The 18,212-nt window shown below is 45.9% G+C and overlaps 1 protein-coding gene across 1 annotated transcript in view; it reads left to right on the top strand.

Moving 5' to 3' along the window:
• The window catches only part of chid1 (chitinase domain containing 1), a 315,372-nt gene extending 297,926 nt beyond the window's left edge, over positions 1 to 17,446 (top strand). The window contains exons 10-12 of the mRNA XM_072272154.1: positions 10,226 to 10,306; positions 16,536 to 16,578; positions 17,166 to 17,446. Of these exons, the coding sequence (XP_072128255.1) occupies positions 10,226 to 10,306; positions 16,536 to 16,578; positions 17,166 to 17,264 (223 nt within the window). The 3' untranslated portion in view covers positions 17,265 to 17,446. The remainder of the gene's footprint in view (positions 1 to 10,225; positions 10,307 to 16,535; positions 16,579 to 17,165) is intronic.
• The last annotated feature ends 766 nt before the right edge of the window (positions 17,447 to 18,212 follow it).

The raw sequence follows: 18,212 nt of genomic DNA on the forward strand, positions 1-18,212 counted from the left end.
CTCTGCCTGCCAAGGTAGACGCGGTCCGCAACTTCATCCGACCCAACACAATCAAAGGTCTGCAGGAATTCGTGGGTATGGTGAATTTCTACCACCGTTTCCTCCCCTCAGCAGCCCGAACCATGCGCCCCCTGTTCACTCTGATGTCGGGTAAGGGCAAGGACATAACCTGGGACGAAGAGGCCGCAGCCACTTTCGTTAAAACCAAAGAAGCCTTGGCAAACGCCACGATGCTAGTGCACCCCAGAACGGACGTTCCTACTGCCCTCATGGTGGACGCATCCAACACAGCCGTCGGTGGAGTGCTGGAACAACTCATCAAGGGTCGCTGGCAACCCCTGGCATTCTTCAGCAAACACCTACGACCACCCGAACTCAAATACAGTGCTTTCGACCAGGAGCTATTGGCACTATACCCGGCAATCCGGCATTTCAGGTACTTCTTAGAAGGTAGGCCCTTCACCGCGTTTACAGACCACAAACCGCTTACCTTTGCGTTCACTAAGGTGTCCGACCCCTGGTCGTCCCGCCAGCAGCGACATCTGTCCTACATCTCCGAGTACACAACGGACATCCGGCGTGTCTCGGGAAAGGACAACGTGGCTGACGCACTATTCCGACCGACCATACAGGCCCTGTCCCAGGGGGTGGACTATACAGCACTGGCAGAGGCACAGCAGGCAGACGCTGAGATCCCCAGTTACTGGACTGCAGTCTCCGGTTTACAGCTCCAAGACCTCCCCGTAGGCCCAGGTGAGAGGACCCTACTATGTGATGTAGCTACCGGCCAACCCCACCCCGTCGTCCCAGCAGCCTGACACCGGCGGGTTTTCGACTCCATTCACAACTTAGTGCACCCCTCCATCAGGACAACCGTCCGGCTGGTCGCCAACAGGTTCGTGTGGCATGGACTTCGTAAGCAGGTCAGTGAATGGACCAAAACATGCATGCAGTGCCAAACGGCCAAGGCTCCGCCGCAGCAGTTCGAACCCACCCGCCGGAGGTTCGACCACATCCATGTGGATATCGTGGGGCCCCTGCCAGTGTCACGAGGAGCGCGGTACCTCCTAACTATGATAGACCGGTTCACCAGATGGCCAGAGGCAGTCCCGCTCACCGACACCACCTCCGAATCCTGCGCCCAAGCACTGATCGCAACCTGGGTAGCCCACTTCAGGGTACCGGCCCACATTACCTCCGACAGGGGCGCCCAGTTCACCTCCAGCCTGTGGTCGGCTATGGCCAGCCTTTTAGGATCGCAGCTACACCACACATCTGCCTACCACCCACAGTCGAACGGATTAGTGGAGTGTTTGCACCGTCACCTGAAGTCGGCTCTCATGGCCTGCCTGGAAGGGCCTAACTGGGTGGACGAGCTTCCCTGGGTCCTGCTCGGAATCCGCGCAACGTCCAAGGAAGATCTGCACACCTCGTTGGCCGAGTTGGTGTACGGCGCACCCCGGTAGTCCCAGGAGAGTTCATACCAGCCCCAAGGGGGCAAGAGGAAGAACCGGCAGCAGTCCTGGACAGACTACGGGAGAGGCTCGGTAACCTGGCCCCCATACCCACTTCACAGCACGGACAGAGCCCGACCTGCGTACCCAAAGACCTGCAGAACTGTAAATTTCTTTTTGTACGACGGGGCGGACACCAGGCACAGCTACAGCGGCCCTGTGAGGGGCAGCTTAAGGTGATCAGGAACAACAGGTCCACATTCGTGCTGGACATTGGGGGGAGAGAGGAAGTTTTCACGGTGGACCGACTCAAACCGGCCCATGTGGACTTGGCGCGGCTGGTCCTGGCTCAGGCACCGCGGCGCAGGGGCAGACCTCCCAAACAGAGGCCGATCCAGACTGTGGACATTGTGGGAGGTATCGCCGGTTCTGGGGTGGGGTTATGTGGTGACCCACTTTCTAGCACACACGAACTGGCTCACGAAACAGCGCGCGGAGGCAGAGGGCCAGCCCCACAAAAGGGCGCCAGGCCATCTTCACCAGCAGGGGGAAAATCCCGTGTGCGGAAAGGGTCTGGGAATATGCATTCCCCACAGCGGTCCTGCCCCAGGGAGGGCGGGAACGGGAAGGCTTTAAAGCAGGCCGCGAAGTTTGAATAAATCTCTTTATCGCAACTCCAACTCACCTACTCCGTGTGGTTATTCTAGCGCTGTGTGTAGCACACCGCTACACTACCATATTATGACCACACTTCCCTGAAGGCTCCTAACTACAAGGTTATTAACCCATTCTCATCGCACTTTGCAAGATCTAAAATAGCTTGTTCACAAGTTAATTCATCAATGTACTGATTGAGTAAACACGAATTAGTTCTCTGCACTGTTACTGCTAATTTGATTTAGCCAGTCTATGTGTCGGTTGAAGCTCCCAATAATGATTACATATCCTTCAATTATCTGATTTACACCTCACCCTACATTATCTTTACCGCTTTGAGACCTACTGACAATTTCCTGCCAATAGTTCTTGCCCCTTGTTGTTTATTGCCAGCAAAATGATCCAACTTCTTGGCTTTTCTGTCAGAGAGCTCCTTCTGTTTGCCACCTTTATCCCACTCTACAGTCCTGCCGAATGGTCTCAGCCCGAAATGTCGACTGTACTCAGCTGCCTGGCCTGCTGAGTTCTTCCAGCATTTTGTGTGTTGCTTGGATTTCCAGCATCTGCAGATTCTCTCTTGTTTGTGATCTGGTCATTAATACCCATTTACTACTCTTCATTACTATCTTATTCTTAACCCTGCTCCCAATTGTTTAGTTTAAAGCATTATCTGCAGCCCAAGTAGTGTGATTTACGTGAGCAGTGATCCCATCCCAATTCAAGTGAAGCTGGTCCAGTGGAATAGCTCCCTCATTTCACACTGTATATAAATTGAAACCTGGACCCACTGCATTTTGCCTCTCTCCATAATAGGTCTACGACAGACACGATCTCATTAGCTCTCCATGTGGCCTTGGATCACCTGGATGATACTAATGCCTATGTCAGGATGCTGTTTATTGACTACAGTTCAGCATTTTACACCATCATTCTTACAGTTCTGATCAAAAAGCCTCAGAACCTGGGCCTTTGTATCTCCTTCTGCAAGTGGATCCTTGACTTCCTAACCGGAAGACTACGATCTGTGCGAATTGGAAATAACATCTTCACCTTGCTGACAGTGAACACTGGTGCACCTCGGGGATGTGTGCACTGCTCTACTTTCTCATCACCTGTGTGGCTAGACACAGCTCAAATGCTAACTATAAGTTTGCCGATGATACAACCATTGATGGCAGAATCTCAGGTGGTGACCAGAGGGCATACAGGAACGAGATATATATCAGCTAGTTCAGTGGTGTTGCAGCAACAACCTTGTACTCAGTGTCAGTAAGACCAATAATTGATTGTGGACTTCAGAAAGGGTAAGATGAGCGAACACCCATTAGTCCTCATAGAGGGATCAGAAGTGGAAAGAGTGAGCAATTTCAAGTTCCTGGATGTCAGTATCTGTGAGGACCTTACCTGGACCCAACATATTGATGCAGCCATAAAGAAGGCAAGGCAGCAGCTGTATTGTATCAGGAGTGTGAGGAGATTTGGTATGTCACCAAAAACACTCGCAAATTTCTACAGATGTACCGTGAGAGCATCTAACTCAGGGGTCCCCAACCTTTTTTGCACCGCGGATCGGTTTGATATTGACAATATTCTTGCGGACAGGCCGACCTGGTGGGGGGGTGGGTGTTAAACACGACCGGAATATAGGTGATAAGTCAACTCTAAGTTCCTTATCAGTGGCTAATACACCCAATTTCGTTTCTAAAGGTGTTTATCTAACGAGTTTAATATTAAAGACACAGCGCATATTTTCCTCGCATGAATGCAGTGATAAGTCAATTATAACAGTGGTCCCAAACCTCCGGGCCGCGAAGAATGCAGCGGTACAGCGGTGGCCGGAACACACCCAGCACATCTTTAAGAAAAAAGCCAAAATAAACAAGCTAATTAATTAGGTGCCGCCCAGCACGTAAATGTCAGCCCAGATCAGAGACGACGCCATCGGCAATCGCCTCTAATCTGGGCCGACATTTACGTGCTGGGCGGCACCAGTAGAGCTACTAGGACTTGATATTTCCATCCCTATGGTAAGTGGGCACTCTTGATGTTGGCAGTGGGCTTGGAGTGGTGACAAGGAGGGAGGGTAGGTACGTCATCAGGGTCATCAGGTGGGCACCTTCCTTCTTTGATGCTTCGTTGATAAGCCCACGACGTCTCCAGAGGGCTCAACGGTGCTACCTGGCGTCCCAGATACACCCCCCTCAGTTCCATACCCTCCTGTCTTCATCTTGCAGCCCAGTTGTTGTCTTTCCTTTTAATCCAAATCCAATTGCTGCTTTCTTCTGCTGCGTTTGACAAGGACTAATTAATTAGCTTCTTTATTTCAGCTTTTTTCTTAAAGATGTGCTGGGCGTGTTCTAGCTACCACTGCATTCTTCGCGGCCTGGAGGTTGGGGACCACTGAATTATAAGTCACTTATAAGTCATAACATTTTAAGTAACGTTTGGATATTAAACACATAGCGCATATTTTCCTCGTATGAACATATAAAATCATTGCAACACACCAATATCGCTGAATCAGTGGGAGCCCTGGGCTTGTTTCCCTGCAACAAGATGGTGCCATCGAGGGGTGATGGGAGACAGCGATACTCGAAGGAGGTTCCTTATGTCCAGTCTATTCCCCAATTTAGTTTTTGTTGTATTCATGCAGAAAACTCTGCAGCGATATGATGTTGGAAATAGAAGCAACGTTTTCAGTGCTTCCATGGCTATCTCAGGATATTCAGCCTTGTCTTTGATCCAGAATGCCGGTACAGATGTTATGTCAAACATGCTTTTCAGCCCGCCATCATTTGCAAGCTCGAGTTGATCTTTTTCCCGCACTGACATGGAAGATTCACCGGTAGCATTCACAAAAGGAGGAAGTGCTTGCTGTCCTGAGGAAAATTAAAGTGGATAAATCCCCGGGACCTGACAGAGTGTTCCCTCGGACCTTGAAGGAGACTAGTGTTGAAATTGCAGGGGCCCTGGCAGAAATATTTAAAATGTCGCTGTCTACGGGTGAAGTGCCGGAGGATTGGAGAGTGGCTCATGTTGTTTCGTTGTTTAAAAAAGGATCGAAAAGTAATCCAGGAAATTATAGGCTGGTGAGTTTAACGTCAGTAGTAGGTAAGTTATTGGAGGGAGTACTAAGAGACAGAATCTACAAGCATTTGGATAGACAGGGGCTTATTAGGGAGAGTCAACATGGCTTTGTACGTGGTAGGTCATGTTTGACCAATCTGTTGGAGTTTTTTGAGGAGGTTACCAGGAAAGTGGATGAAGGGAAGGCAGTGGATATTGTCTACATGGACTTCAGCAAGGCCTTTGACAAGGTCCCGCATGGGAGATTAGTTAGGAAAATTCAGTCGCTAGGTATACATGGAGAGGTGGTAAATTGGATTAGACATTGGCTCGATGGAAGAAGCCAGAGAGTGGTGGTAGAGAATTGCTTCTCTGAGTGGAGGCCTGTGACTAGTGGTGTGCCACAGGGATCAGTGCTGGGTCCATTGTTATTTGTCATCTATATCAATGATCTGGATGATAATGTGGTAAATTGGATCAGCAAGTTTGCTGATGATACAAAGATTGGAGGTGTAATAGACAGTGAGGAAGGTTTTCAGAGCCTGCAGAGGGACCTGGACCAACTGGAAAAATGGGCTGAAAAATGGCAGATGGAGTTTAATACTGACAAGTGTGAGGTATTGCACGTTGGAAGGACAAACCAATGTAGAACATACAGGGTAATGGTAAGGCACTGAGGAGTGCAGTGGAACAGAGGGATCTGGGAATACAGATACAAAATTCCCTAAAAGTGGCGTCACAGGTAAATAGGGTCGTAAAGAGAGCTTTTGGTACATTGGCCTTTATTAATCGAACTATTGAGTATAAGAGCTGGAATGTTATGATGAGGTTGTATAAGGCATTGGTGAGGCCGAATTTGAAGTATTGTGTTCAGTTTTGGTCACCAAATTACAGGAAGGATATAAATAAAGTTGAAAGAGTGCAGAGAAGGTTTACAAGGATGTTGCTGGGACTTGAGAAACTCAGTTACAGAGAAAGGTTGAATAGGTTAGGACTTTATTCCCTGGAGCGTAGAAGAATGAGGGGAGATTTGATAGAGGTATATAAAATTATGATGGGTATAGATAGAGTGAATGCAAGCAGGCTTTTTCCACTGAGGCAAGGGGAGAAAAAAACCAGAGGACATGGGTTAAGGGTGAGGGGGGAAAAGTTTAAAGGGAACATTAGGGGGGGCTTCTTCACACAGAGAGTGGTGGGAGTATGGAATGAGCTGCCAGACGAGGTGGTAAATGCGGGTTCTTTTTTAACACTTAAGAATAAATTGGACAGATACATGGATGGGAGGTGTATGGAGGGATATGGTCCATGTGCAGGTCAGTGGGACTAGGCAGAAAATGGTTTGGCACAGCCAAGAAGGGCCAAAAGGCCTGTTTCTGTGCTGTAGTTTCTATGGTTTCTATGGTTTCTAAATGGGTCACGGACCCATTCCTTTGCACTTCTTGGGTAACTGATGACCTCTCTGGATTACAAATCGATAGTAAATATTAAAAATTTAAATTATAAATCATAAATAGAAAATAGAAAAATGGGAAGTAAGGTAGTGCAAAAAACCGAGAGGCAGGTCCGGATATTTGGAGGGTACGGCCCAGATCCGGGTCAGGATCCGTTCAGTAGTCTTATCACAGTTGGAAAGAAGCTGTTCCCAAATCTGGCCGAACGAGTCTTCAAGCTCCTGAGACTTCTCCCAGAGGGAAGAGGGACGAAAAGAGTGTTGGCTGGGTGGGTCGTGTCCTTGATTATCCTGACAGCACTGCTGTGACAGCGTGCTGTGTAAAGTGACTCCAAGGACGGAAGATTGGTTTGTGTGATGTGCTGCGCCGTGTTCACAGTCTTCTGCAGCTTCTTTCTGTCTTGGACAGGACAACTTCCATACCAGGTTGTGATGCACCCTAGAAGAATGCTTTCTGTGGTGCATCGATAAAAATTAATGAGGGTTTTAGGGGACAGGCCAAATTTCTTTAGTTTTCTCAGGAAGTAAAGGCACTGGTGGGCCTTTTTGGCAGTGGACTCTGCTTGGTTGGACCAAGTCAGGTCATTTGTGACATTGACCCCAATGAACTTAAAGCTTTTGATCTGTTCCACTTGCGCACCACTGATGTAAATGGGGTCGTGCGGTCTGCTACTCCTTCTGAAGTCAACAATCAATTCCCTCGTCTTGCTGACGTTGAGGGATAGGTTATTGTCTTCGCACCATGCCATCAGGTTCTTAATTTCCTCTCTGTACTCAAACTCATCATTACCCGAGATACGGCCTACAATTGTTGTGTCATCAGCAAACTTATATATTGAGTTTGATGGAAACTTGGCTACACAATCATGGGTGTACAGTGAGTACCCAGCCTTGTGGGGCACTGGTGCTCAGAGTAATTGTAGAAGAGAGCTTGTCCCCTATTTTTACAGCCTGGGTCCTGTCTGTGAGGAAGTTGAAGATACAGCTGCAGATCTGAGTGCTAAGGCCCGGGTTCCGGAGCTTAGGAATCAGTTTATTTGGAATGATGGTATTAAAGGCAGAGCTGTAGTCAATGAAAAGGAGCCTTACATATGCGTTTTAATTCTCCAGGTGTTCTAAGGAGGAATGTAGGGCCAGAGAGATGGCATCTGCCGTTGACCTGTTGCTCCGGTAGGCGAATTGCAAAGTGTCAAGGTTGACTGGTAGACTGTGGTTGATGAGTGCCATAACCAATCTCTCAAAACACTTCATAGCAATTGATGTCAGAGCCACAGATCGATAGTCATCCAGGCATGCCACCTTGCTCTTCTTCGGCACTGGGATTATCGTTGCCTTCTTAAAACACGAGGGGATCTTAGACTGAAGCAAGGAGCAGTTGAAGATGTCAGCAAACACTCCAGCTAGCTCGCTTGCACAAGCCCGGAGAACCCGTCCTGGGATGCCATCTGGGCCCACCGCCTTCCTTGGATTTCCCTTCAGGAAGGCCCTTCTAACGTCCTCCTCAGTGATGATGAATCTCGATGCCACCAGGTCCGGTTCATCCGGAGGGAGCGGGACGCTCCTCTTCTGTTCGAATCTTGCGTAGAATATGTTAAGTTTGTCAGGAAGAGAAGCGCCACAGTTATTGATATTCCCAGCCTTTTCTTTGTGCCCAGTGATCTCATTTCGACCCTGCCATAGTCCACTGGCATCTCTCTGGTTAGCCTGGGCTTCCAACTTGGCTCGATATTGCCTCTTGGTGCCCTTAATGGCTTTCCGGAGTTCACGCCTGGATTCCGTATAGCGACTGGTATCCCCGGACCTAAAAGCCACAGCTCTGCCTTTAAAAGGGACTTGACCTCATAATTCATCCAAGGTTTCCAGTTAGGGAATACCCAGATCGTCTTGCGAGACACACAGTCCTCCGTGCATTTACAAATAAGGTCTGTAACAGCTGAGGCATACTCATCGAGGTTAGCTGCCGAGTCCTTGAATACTAACCAGTTCACCGATTCAGAGCAGTCTCGGAGGACCTCATCCATTTCTCCCGTCCAACGCGACACTACTTTTGACACCGTGACCTCCCGCTTCAGTTTCTGTTTGTAAGCTGGAAGGAGGAGTACGGCCTGATGGTCCGATTTTCCGAAGTGAGGTCGTGGGATGGAATGGTAGGCATCCTTGACTGCTGTGTAGCAGTGGTCAAGTATATTCGGGCCTCTAGTGGGGCAGGAGACATGCTGGTATAACTTTGGCAGTGCCTTTCTGAGGTTGGCCTGGTTAAAGTCCCCGGCTGTAATGAGCAAAGCCTCCAGACACCTGGTCTCAAGTTCACTGATGTTGGCATACAGTATGTTCAGAGCACACTCCATGTCTGCCTGGGGGGGAATGTAGACCGCTGTCAGTATGACCGAGGTGAATTCCTGTGGCAGATAGTAGGGACGACATTTCACCCTCAGGTGTTCCAGGTCCGGGCTGCTGGAGCTTGTCAGTGCCACTGTGTCCGAGCTGTTCGTATTCTTCCAGAACCTCCTTCTTTGTCTTGACTGTCATTAGTTCCTTTGTCCTAAACTCCGGTCCTCTCCTACCCTGAAGAGGTCTCAACCTTACTTGGCAAGTAATACAGCCTTCTGGTCTCACTCTGGTAGTTGCATTGAACAACATCTGTTCCTTACTACCACCCACTTCCATTTCAATTCCCCCACCTTAAATAGTGTCATGTATCATGATGGCATGGTCAGTTTCCTCACCTCCCTGCCTCCTCTGCAAGAATTTCATGTGAAGTTATTGTTTCCTCTGGCACCTCCTTCTGGATCTCCACATCTGCCTTAGTCCTGGTCACACCCTCCTGTCCCTCATGACTAACCAGTTCTATGGTATTATATTGAAGAATTGAGACTTTCTCCCAGTAACTTTCCTTATTGGTCTATCACAGTGTCCGGATCTCAGAATCTAGTTCATTAGCTCTGGGCTGCAGTTCCGAGGCTGCAAGAGGCAGATGCTAACTGCAACACATTGCCTGTCCTCTCTCTGTATGCTTAGGTTACTGGTTAACTAACTTAATTTCTCAAATGCCTGTTTATACCAGTTTGTCATAATTTTATCTCACCCAAAACTTAGTTTTGAGATACTAGTTTTAGTTAGTCCGATGCAATAGATTAGAATTTTGGATAAATCCCTTTAAAATGGGGAAAAGGGATCTGCAATCAGATTGCACCAGATAATGTCAGACTCACCATCAGATTAGCTCCCTGACTTAAGTTATATTTAACCGTGCTGTGATTCATTTACAATCCTTGTCACGCAGAAGTCCTTACTCAACAAAGTGCACGCTGTAGTCACTGCTGTCTGTCGATATTTACTATGTGGAGACTTAGTTCTGTCAATTTACTATGGGTGATTATTTTTGGTGTGTTTTCTGATCCTCTTCACTAATGTATGCCAATTTATTAAATATATTATTCTGCAAAAAGTACAGTCTCATGAAAGAGATCATTACACCAGTAGCTGTCCTCTTAAAAACCCGGGGAAGGCACCTCTCCTCACTTCCCATCCCTAACACCTCTGCTACAAAGAATGCCTGCACGCAACCAGCTTTTCACTCACCTGTTTATATTTACAGGTATATAGAGATTCTGAAAGAACACAAGGCAAAACTGCTGTGGGATGACCAGATTGGTGAACATTACTTTGAGTATAAAAGGTGAGCTTTTATATTAAAATATGCTAATTAATGAACCACTCTTGAAACGTCCCTTTGCTGTCCTGCCTCCCTCCTCCTTCCTTACATCTCTGTCCTCAGTAATCCTTCCCAAGGCGTTGCCGTACTGATGAGGTGCAGAATGAAACACAACAGAAGATTTTCCAAACATTCTGACAATGAGCTAGATGTAGAAGGTGAAGTGGGTGTGAGGTTTGTGACAAGATGAACCGGATTTATAGGGGTTATCGGGGCAATAAGTACAGGGGTGTTAATGGAAACAGTTGTAGTGGAGATTCAGCCAGTAGGCTGTGCCTGGATGGAAGGTATGTAAATGATTACGTTTTCTCTGCCTTCACAAACGAAAGGAATTCAGATTCATATCATCTTACTGTCATATACACCTGGGTGTAATGAAATTCCCTGCCTGTGTGAGCAAACAATGTGTATGGTTATAGTAAATACTATGTATACAATAATGAGCATGAAGTAACAGGGCGGCCTTGCAAACTGAACTGGTGCTGAAAGAATGTGCTGTTTTCTGGGTTTGAGGCCTCCGTTGGTCAGAGCTGACCATGGATATTGCTTCCTAGCTGTCTAGATATGCAAGCCTGGGCAGTACAATATGGGGAGCAAGTGGCTGCCCATGTAGCAAGCTCCCCCTCTCCATGTAACTGATGAGCCCAAAGGAACGGCAGAGACCGATACAGTTTGGTCCCAGCAGCATCGCTGCAGTTGCCAGTCAGCGTTGAGCTCAATGTAGGACTGCCTTAGGGACTCCAGCCCTGGATTTTTCCCTTGGGGTTTTCTCACGAAGCCTTCCTCATGAGTGGGTATAGCCCCAAGAAATTGGAGGTTTGAGATCAGAGTTTTCCTTCTAGTGGCCAACCATGGCTGACGAGCTCCATCTGCCCGAAGCGACTGGATTTAATGTGCCTATAACCTACCTTTGCCCCTTCTATCAATAGAAATAGTTCCGCTGAGCTTAGTAGCTAAGCCACATGTGAAGGCCAGGGGCTGGACTTGGTTGTCAGAGGCTATTTGAGGCTCACGCCATTGGGAGCATCTAATAGGTAGAGGGAGCTTGTCCGATTACCACCCCCGGCTATAACAACCTTAAGGAACCTGTGTTGTTTTAAAGAGTAATTAAAAGCATATAGATCACCAGACCTGGATAAAATGTACCTATGTTCTTAAAAGCAACAGGAGGGGAAATTGCCGGGACTGTAACCATCAGTTTCTAGGGTTTTTCTGACAACGAATGTGGTGGCAGTGGACAGAAAGGCAGCTACCGATAGCTTTGTCTGACAAATAAAAAGAGTAATGTGTGTACTGCTCACAGAAGCTGGTGAATCTCTGGACTCTGTATTCCAGAGACTTATGCAGATAGTTAAAGAGGGGGTAGATGTATTTGGTTTGAGGGCTTGGGGGAATTGGCACAGAAGAGGAGATGGAAGTCTAGGGCAAGTCATGTTGAATGTCGGGGCAGGCTTGAGGGACCTAAATCTGAATCAGGTTTAATATCGCAGGCATCTGTCATAAAATATGTTGTTTTGCGGCAACAGTACATTACAATGCATAGTAATAAAAACCTATAATTTTTTTAAAAAGTGTATATTTATCTATCTATCAGTATTTACACAGTGGAATGCTGAAGTTTGGACACCCCTAGTCAAAATTTCTATTACTGTGAATAGCTAAGCAAGTAAAAGATGAGCTGATTTCCAAAAGGCATAAAGTTAAAGATGACACATTTCTTTAATATTTTAAGCAAGAAAACTTTTTTATTTCCATTTTTTACAGTTTCAAAATAACAAAAAAAAAGTAAAGGGCCTGAAGCAAATGTTTGGGCACCCTGCATGGCAGTACTTAGTAACACCCCCTTTAGCAAGTATCACAGCTTGTAAACACTTTTTTTAGCCAGCTAAGAGTCTTGCAATTCTTGTTTGGGGCATTTTCACCCATTCTTCCTTGTAAAAGGCTTCTAGTTCTGTGAGGTTCTTGGGCCGTCTTGCATGCACTGCTCTTTTGAGGTCTATCCACAGATTCTCAATGGTGTTTAGGTCAGGGGACAGTGAGGGCCATGGCAAAACCTTCAGCTTGTGCCTCTGGAGGTAGTCCATTGTGGATTTTGAGGTGTGTTTTAGTTTCATTATCCTGTTGTAGAAGCCATCCTCTTTTCATCTTTGGCTTTTTTACAGATGGTATGATGTGTGCTTCCAGAATTTGCTGGTATTTAATTGAATTCATTCTTCCCTCTACCAATAGATGTTCCCCTTGCCACTGGCTGCAACATAAGCCTAAAGCATGATCGATCCACCCCCGTGCTTAACAGTGTCATTCAAAAGTTCTATTCAAAAGGTTCAAAGGAACATCTAAACAAGCCTGATGCATTTTGGAAACAAGTCCTGAGGACTGATGAAGTTAAAATAGAACTTTTTGGCCGCAATGAGCAAAGGTATGTTTGGAGAAAAAAGGGTGCAGAATTTCATGAAAAGAACCTCTCTCCAACTGTTAAGCATGGGGTGGATCGATCATGCTTTCGGCTTGTGCTGCAGCCAGTGGCACAGGAAACATTTCACTAGTAGAGGGAAGAATGAATTCAATTAAGTACCAGCAAATTCTGGAAGCAAACATCACACTGTCTGTAAAAAAGCGGAAGATGAAAAGAGGATGGCTTCTACAACAGGATAATGAACCTAAACACACCTCAAAATCCACAATGAACTACCTCAAGAGGCGCAAGCTGAAGGTTTTGCCATGGCCCTCACAGTCCCCCGACCTAAACATCATCGGGAATCTGTGGATAGACCTCAAAAGAGCAATGCATGCAAGACGGCCCAAGAATCTCACAGAACTAGAAGCCTTTTGCAAGGAAGAATGGGTGAAAATCCCCCAAACAAGAATTGAAAGACTCTTAGCTGGCTACAAAAACCGTTTACAAGCTGTGATACTTGCCAAAGGGGGTGTTACTAAGTACTGCCATGCAGGGTGCCCAAACTTTTGCTTAAGGCCCTTTTCCTTTTTGTTATTTTGAAACTGTAAAGGATGGAAATAAAAGTTTTCTTGCTTAAAATATTAAAGAAATGTGTCATCTTTAACTTTATGCCTTTTGGAAATCAGTTCATCTTTTAATCGCTTAGCTATTCACAATAACAGAAATTTTGACTATGGGTGCCCAAACTTTTGCATTCTACTGTATTTATATTGGAAAGAAAAAAATAAAGTTACCTGAAAATCTACCACAGTCATGTCTTTAAGGCAAAGCCTCAGGCTCCCCATTCTAACACTGTCGCACTCACGCAATGGCCGCTCCCCTTAAACCTAACTTCCTCTTTTTGGCCCTTGCTAAGTGCCTAATTATTTTGCGATCTCTGGTTTGAAGAATGTCCCATCTGGAGCCATCCACTTTTTCAAAACTCACTCCCATAATGCACAATCCAACACTCTTCGTAAACTCTGCCATGTAGAATGTGTTTTGAATTATATCCTCTAGCTCAGTGGTCCCCAACCACCGGGCCATGGACCAGTACCGGGCTGCAAAGCATGTGCTACCGGGCCGCGAGGAAACAATATGATTTGGCGATATGAAACAATATAAGTCAGCCGCACTTTTCCTCATTCCCTGTCACGCACTGTTGAACTTGAACATAGGGTTGCCAACTGTCCCGTATTAGCCAGGACATCCCGTATATTGAGCTAAATTGGTTTGTCCCATACGGGACCGCCCTTGTCATGTATTTCCCCTGCTAAGGTAGAGCGTTCCTATGAAATCGTCCGTAAGCCAAAATAGTGTAAAGTGAAGAAGCAATTACCATTAATTTATATAGGAAAAATTTTTGAGCGTTCCCAGACCCAAAAAATTACCTACCAAATCATACCAAATAATACATAAAACCTAAAATAACACTAACATATTGTAAAAGCAGGAATGATATGATAAATACACAGCCTATATAAAGTAGAAATAATGTATGTACAGTGTACAGTTTGTAGTTTCACTTAACAGAATCGGGAAGATTAAGCCAAAACCGATTTGTAGAAAAAAAATCGGCACGTACACGCATGCGCATGTCATGTATGCACACGTCACGCATGCGCACACAGGTGCCGGCGCAAGGCTTCATGGTCATGGTAGTCTTTCTCGGGGTAAACACAAGTGTCCCATATTTGACTGCTACTTTTGTCCCTTATTTGGGAGTGAGAAAGTTGGCAACCTTACTTGAACACCGCCACCCCCCCCCCCCCCCCCCCACTGGCTGGTCCGCAAAATATTGCCAATATTAAACTGGTCTGCAGTGCAAAAAGGTTGGGGACCCCTGCTCTAGCTTATATCACATCTTTTCATTCTAATACCCAAATATAACACTTCAAGTTTCACACCACTAAATTTCATTTGCTGTCTATTTGCCCATTTCCTTGAAGTCATTTTCTAACCTCCTGGTGGCTCATTTTGCCTCCAAGCTTTGATCATTTGTTAATTTGGAAATTGTGCCCTGTTTTCTCAAATCCCAGTCATGAATGAATATTAAAGAAAGCAGTGCTGATTGCAGCAACCTCTGGTGTACATGTTCCTTCAGTCCGAGAACCATATGTACAGGATGGTATAGTAAATAAGATATACACATGCGTGCCTTTATTGGTAAGAGACAGTCTGGGGGCCGTGTTGTAAGCTACATTTGGAATATTGTGTGCTGTTCTGGTCACTTCACTGGAATGATGTGGAGGCTCTGTCTGGTCACATCATTGGAATGATGTGGAAGCTTTGGAGAGGGTCACATCACTGGAATGACGTGGAGGCTTTGGAGAGGGTCACATCACTGGAAGGATTTGGAAGCTTTGGAGAGGGTGTAGGAGAGGTTTACCAGAGTGCCACAAGCACGTGAAGATCTGCAGTTGCTGGAAATCCAAAGAGACACACACAAAATGCAGGAGGGACTCAGCAGCCCAGGGTCTCAGCCCAAAATGTCGACTGTTTACTCTTTTCCGTAGATGCTGCCTGACCTGCTGAGTTCCTGCAGCATTTTGTGTGTGGAAACTGGATGTTGCCTGGATTGGAGGATATTAGATAAAAGGAGATGCTGGACAAAGTTGTATTGTTTTCTGTGGAGTGTCAGAGGCTAAAAGAAGGTTTGATGGAAGAATACAAAATTGTAGGGCATCTGTGTATGGTAAGGGGAAAGTTAAAGGAGGTTTACGTGGCAGGCTTTTTTTTTACATGGAGAGTGCCGGACAGACTGCCAGGGTAGTTGGTGGAAGCAGATACACTAGCAGCTTTTAAGAGATGTTTAGACAGACACATGAACAGGCAGGAAATTGAAGTGTGTGGATCAAATGCAGGTAGCTGTGCAGTTGAAATTAGTGTCGTTCGTCATCAGCACAGACATGATGTGCCACGGGCCGGTTCCTGTGTTGTACTGTTCTATATTGTTATTTGTTATTCAGATGTTACTGTACCTCCTTGTTATTGCATGATCTTCAATCTAAGTGACAAATCTAATTATATGGCATCCTATCAGATGTCATGCGGAGATGCTTTTTACTCAGTGATGTTAGACTGTTGGTATTCTGTCTGTAACCCTCATCACGTGCCGGCTGAGAGCTCTGAGCTGGGTGCCACGATAGGTGAGTGGTTGGCACAACACCATTACAGCTCAGGTCATTCCAGAATTCAGAGTTCAATTCCGGTGGTGTTCTATCAGGAGTCTCTGTACGTCCTCCCCGGGTGCTCCCATCTCCTCCCACGTACTGGATTGGTTGATTGGTCATTGTAAATTGTCCCATGGATTAGGTTAGGGTTAATCGGATTTAAGGGCTGGTAGAGCATACTCTGCGCTACGGCGCTAGATAAATAAATAAAATACAGGGATCTAATTTTGGCTGGCATTGATTTGGTGGGCCAGAATGGCCTCCTTCATGGCCACAATGTTAAATGGCCCTGTGACCCTGGGGTAGTAGTGCTAATGAACATGGTACAGTATGGTACTAGCTGAGTCAAGTGAAGAAGGTGTTGACCCAGCTACAGTGGGTCTATTACTGGGAGCTGTACCATATACAGAACTTGTAATGGATGATGCACCCCACAGATTGTTAAAGGGAGATGGGTTAGGTCTACTAATGGAAATGGTTCTTACTAATGGTTATTACAGTGTTATTGGGAGGGTAACCATAATAATGAGAGGCAGTTATGGATCATAATGTCCACTTGATAATGCCCTTTTCTTGTTTCCAGGCACCAGGGCGGGAAGCGCATTGTCTTTTATCCAACATTAAAGGTAAGTGAGGGGAGGTTCTGGTCTGAGAGCATTTCTTCCGTAACTCCTGACTCCTGAGAGTTATTGTAGCTGTGTGTGTGTGTGTGTGTGTGTGTGTGTGTGTGTTTCTGTGTCTGTCTGTCTGTGTGTGTGTGTGTGTGTGTCTGTCTGTGTGTGTGGGGTTGATCCTCTGGAAGCTCTATACTGGCAGGCACTCCTAACATCATTCCCTCTGGGATGAATGTGAATCGAAGAACTGCAGGGGCAGTTCTGTCAATGATTTCATAGTCTGAGCACTTGACTGGAGAATTTAGTACAATCACAAATAAGAGAAAATCTGCAGATGCTGGAAATCCAAGCTGCACACATAAAATTCTGGAGGAACTATGCAGGCCAGGCAGCATCTATCAAAAAGAGTAAACAGTTGAAGTTTCGGGCCGAGACCCTTCATCAGGACTGAAACGTCAACTACTTACTCTTTTCCATAGATGCTGCCTGGCCTGCTGAGTTCCTCCAGCATTTTGTGTATGTTGCTTGGAGAATTTAGTTGCTTATATTTGAATGTCTTTGTATATACAATTACTTATCCCTTTTCATTTTCTTTGCAGTCTATACAGTTACGATTAGAACTGGCCAAAGCGTTGGGCACTGGAATCTCCATCTGGGAACTGGGACAGGGACTGGATTATTTCTATGATTTACTGTGAACATGGCATTCCCACAAACATGACCCTTTGGAACCTTGGAGCCCATTTCCAGGAGACCAGAGGGTGACTATATCTGGTCTTTGTGCACAGGTGCTGAGGAGAATTCGGAAGCTGAAGTGAATTTTGAAGCTCTCAGAGCTAAAAGCCTATTTCCCAAAACTTGGTTTAAAATAAAAGTTTTGAGAGCATTTCTAATGAAGTTGGAGTTCATTAGAACATCTGGGTAGTTTTTTTTTCTGCCTTGGTTTCACTCAGCAGTTTCTTGTGCTACACTAACACACAGTGGGATCCTGGCTGGAGGATGATTTGAAATATTTTATATAGCTGCACCATGGCACCCAACTCATAGTCGGTGTTTTGGCCTATGATGACAAGCAAAACAAGTGCCTTCTTCACTACCCTCTCCATCTGTGTCACCATTTTCAAGGAGCTATGGCCTTACAGTTTGAGGTGTCTCTGTATATCTCCTTTGGTGTTGCCTTCCTGTCAGATTGATCCAGTGTGGCCACTCTCCTACGACCTCTCTCATTAACAACGTTCAAAGTATATTTATTAGCAAAGTACATACATATATGTCACCATATACTACCCTGAGATTCATTTTCACAGTAACTACAATGAAACACAATAGAGTCAATAAAAAACACACACAAGATGGACAAATAACTTGTGTGTAGAAGACAACAAACTGTGCAAATACAAAAAGAATAATAATAATAAATAGGCAATAAATATTGAGAATATGAGATAAAGAGTCCTTGAAAGTTAGTCCATTGATTGTGGAAACAGTTAAGTGTAGGGGTGAGTGAAGTTATCCCCTGTTCTTCAACAACCTGATGGTTGAGGGGTAATAATTATTCCTGAACCTGGTGGCCCCTGAGTCCTGAGGCTCCTATAGGGTTTCTTGATGATGGATGCTGTTTAACTGCAACAGCACTCCTTGTAGAT

This window comes from Mobula birostris, chromosome 11 (genome assembly GCF_030028105.1).
Source record: "Mobula birostris isolate sMobBir1 chromosome 11, sMobBir1.hap1, whole genome shotgun sequence".
Taxonomy (NCBI): Eukaryota; Metazoa; Chordata; class Chondrichthyes; order Myliobatiformes; family Myliobatidae; genus Mobula; species Mobula birostris.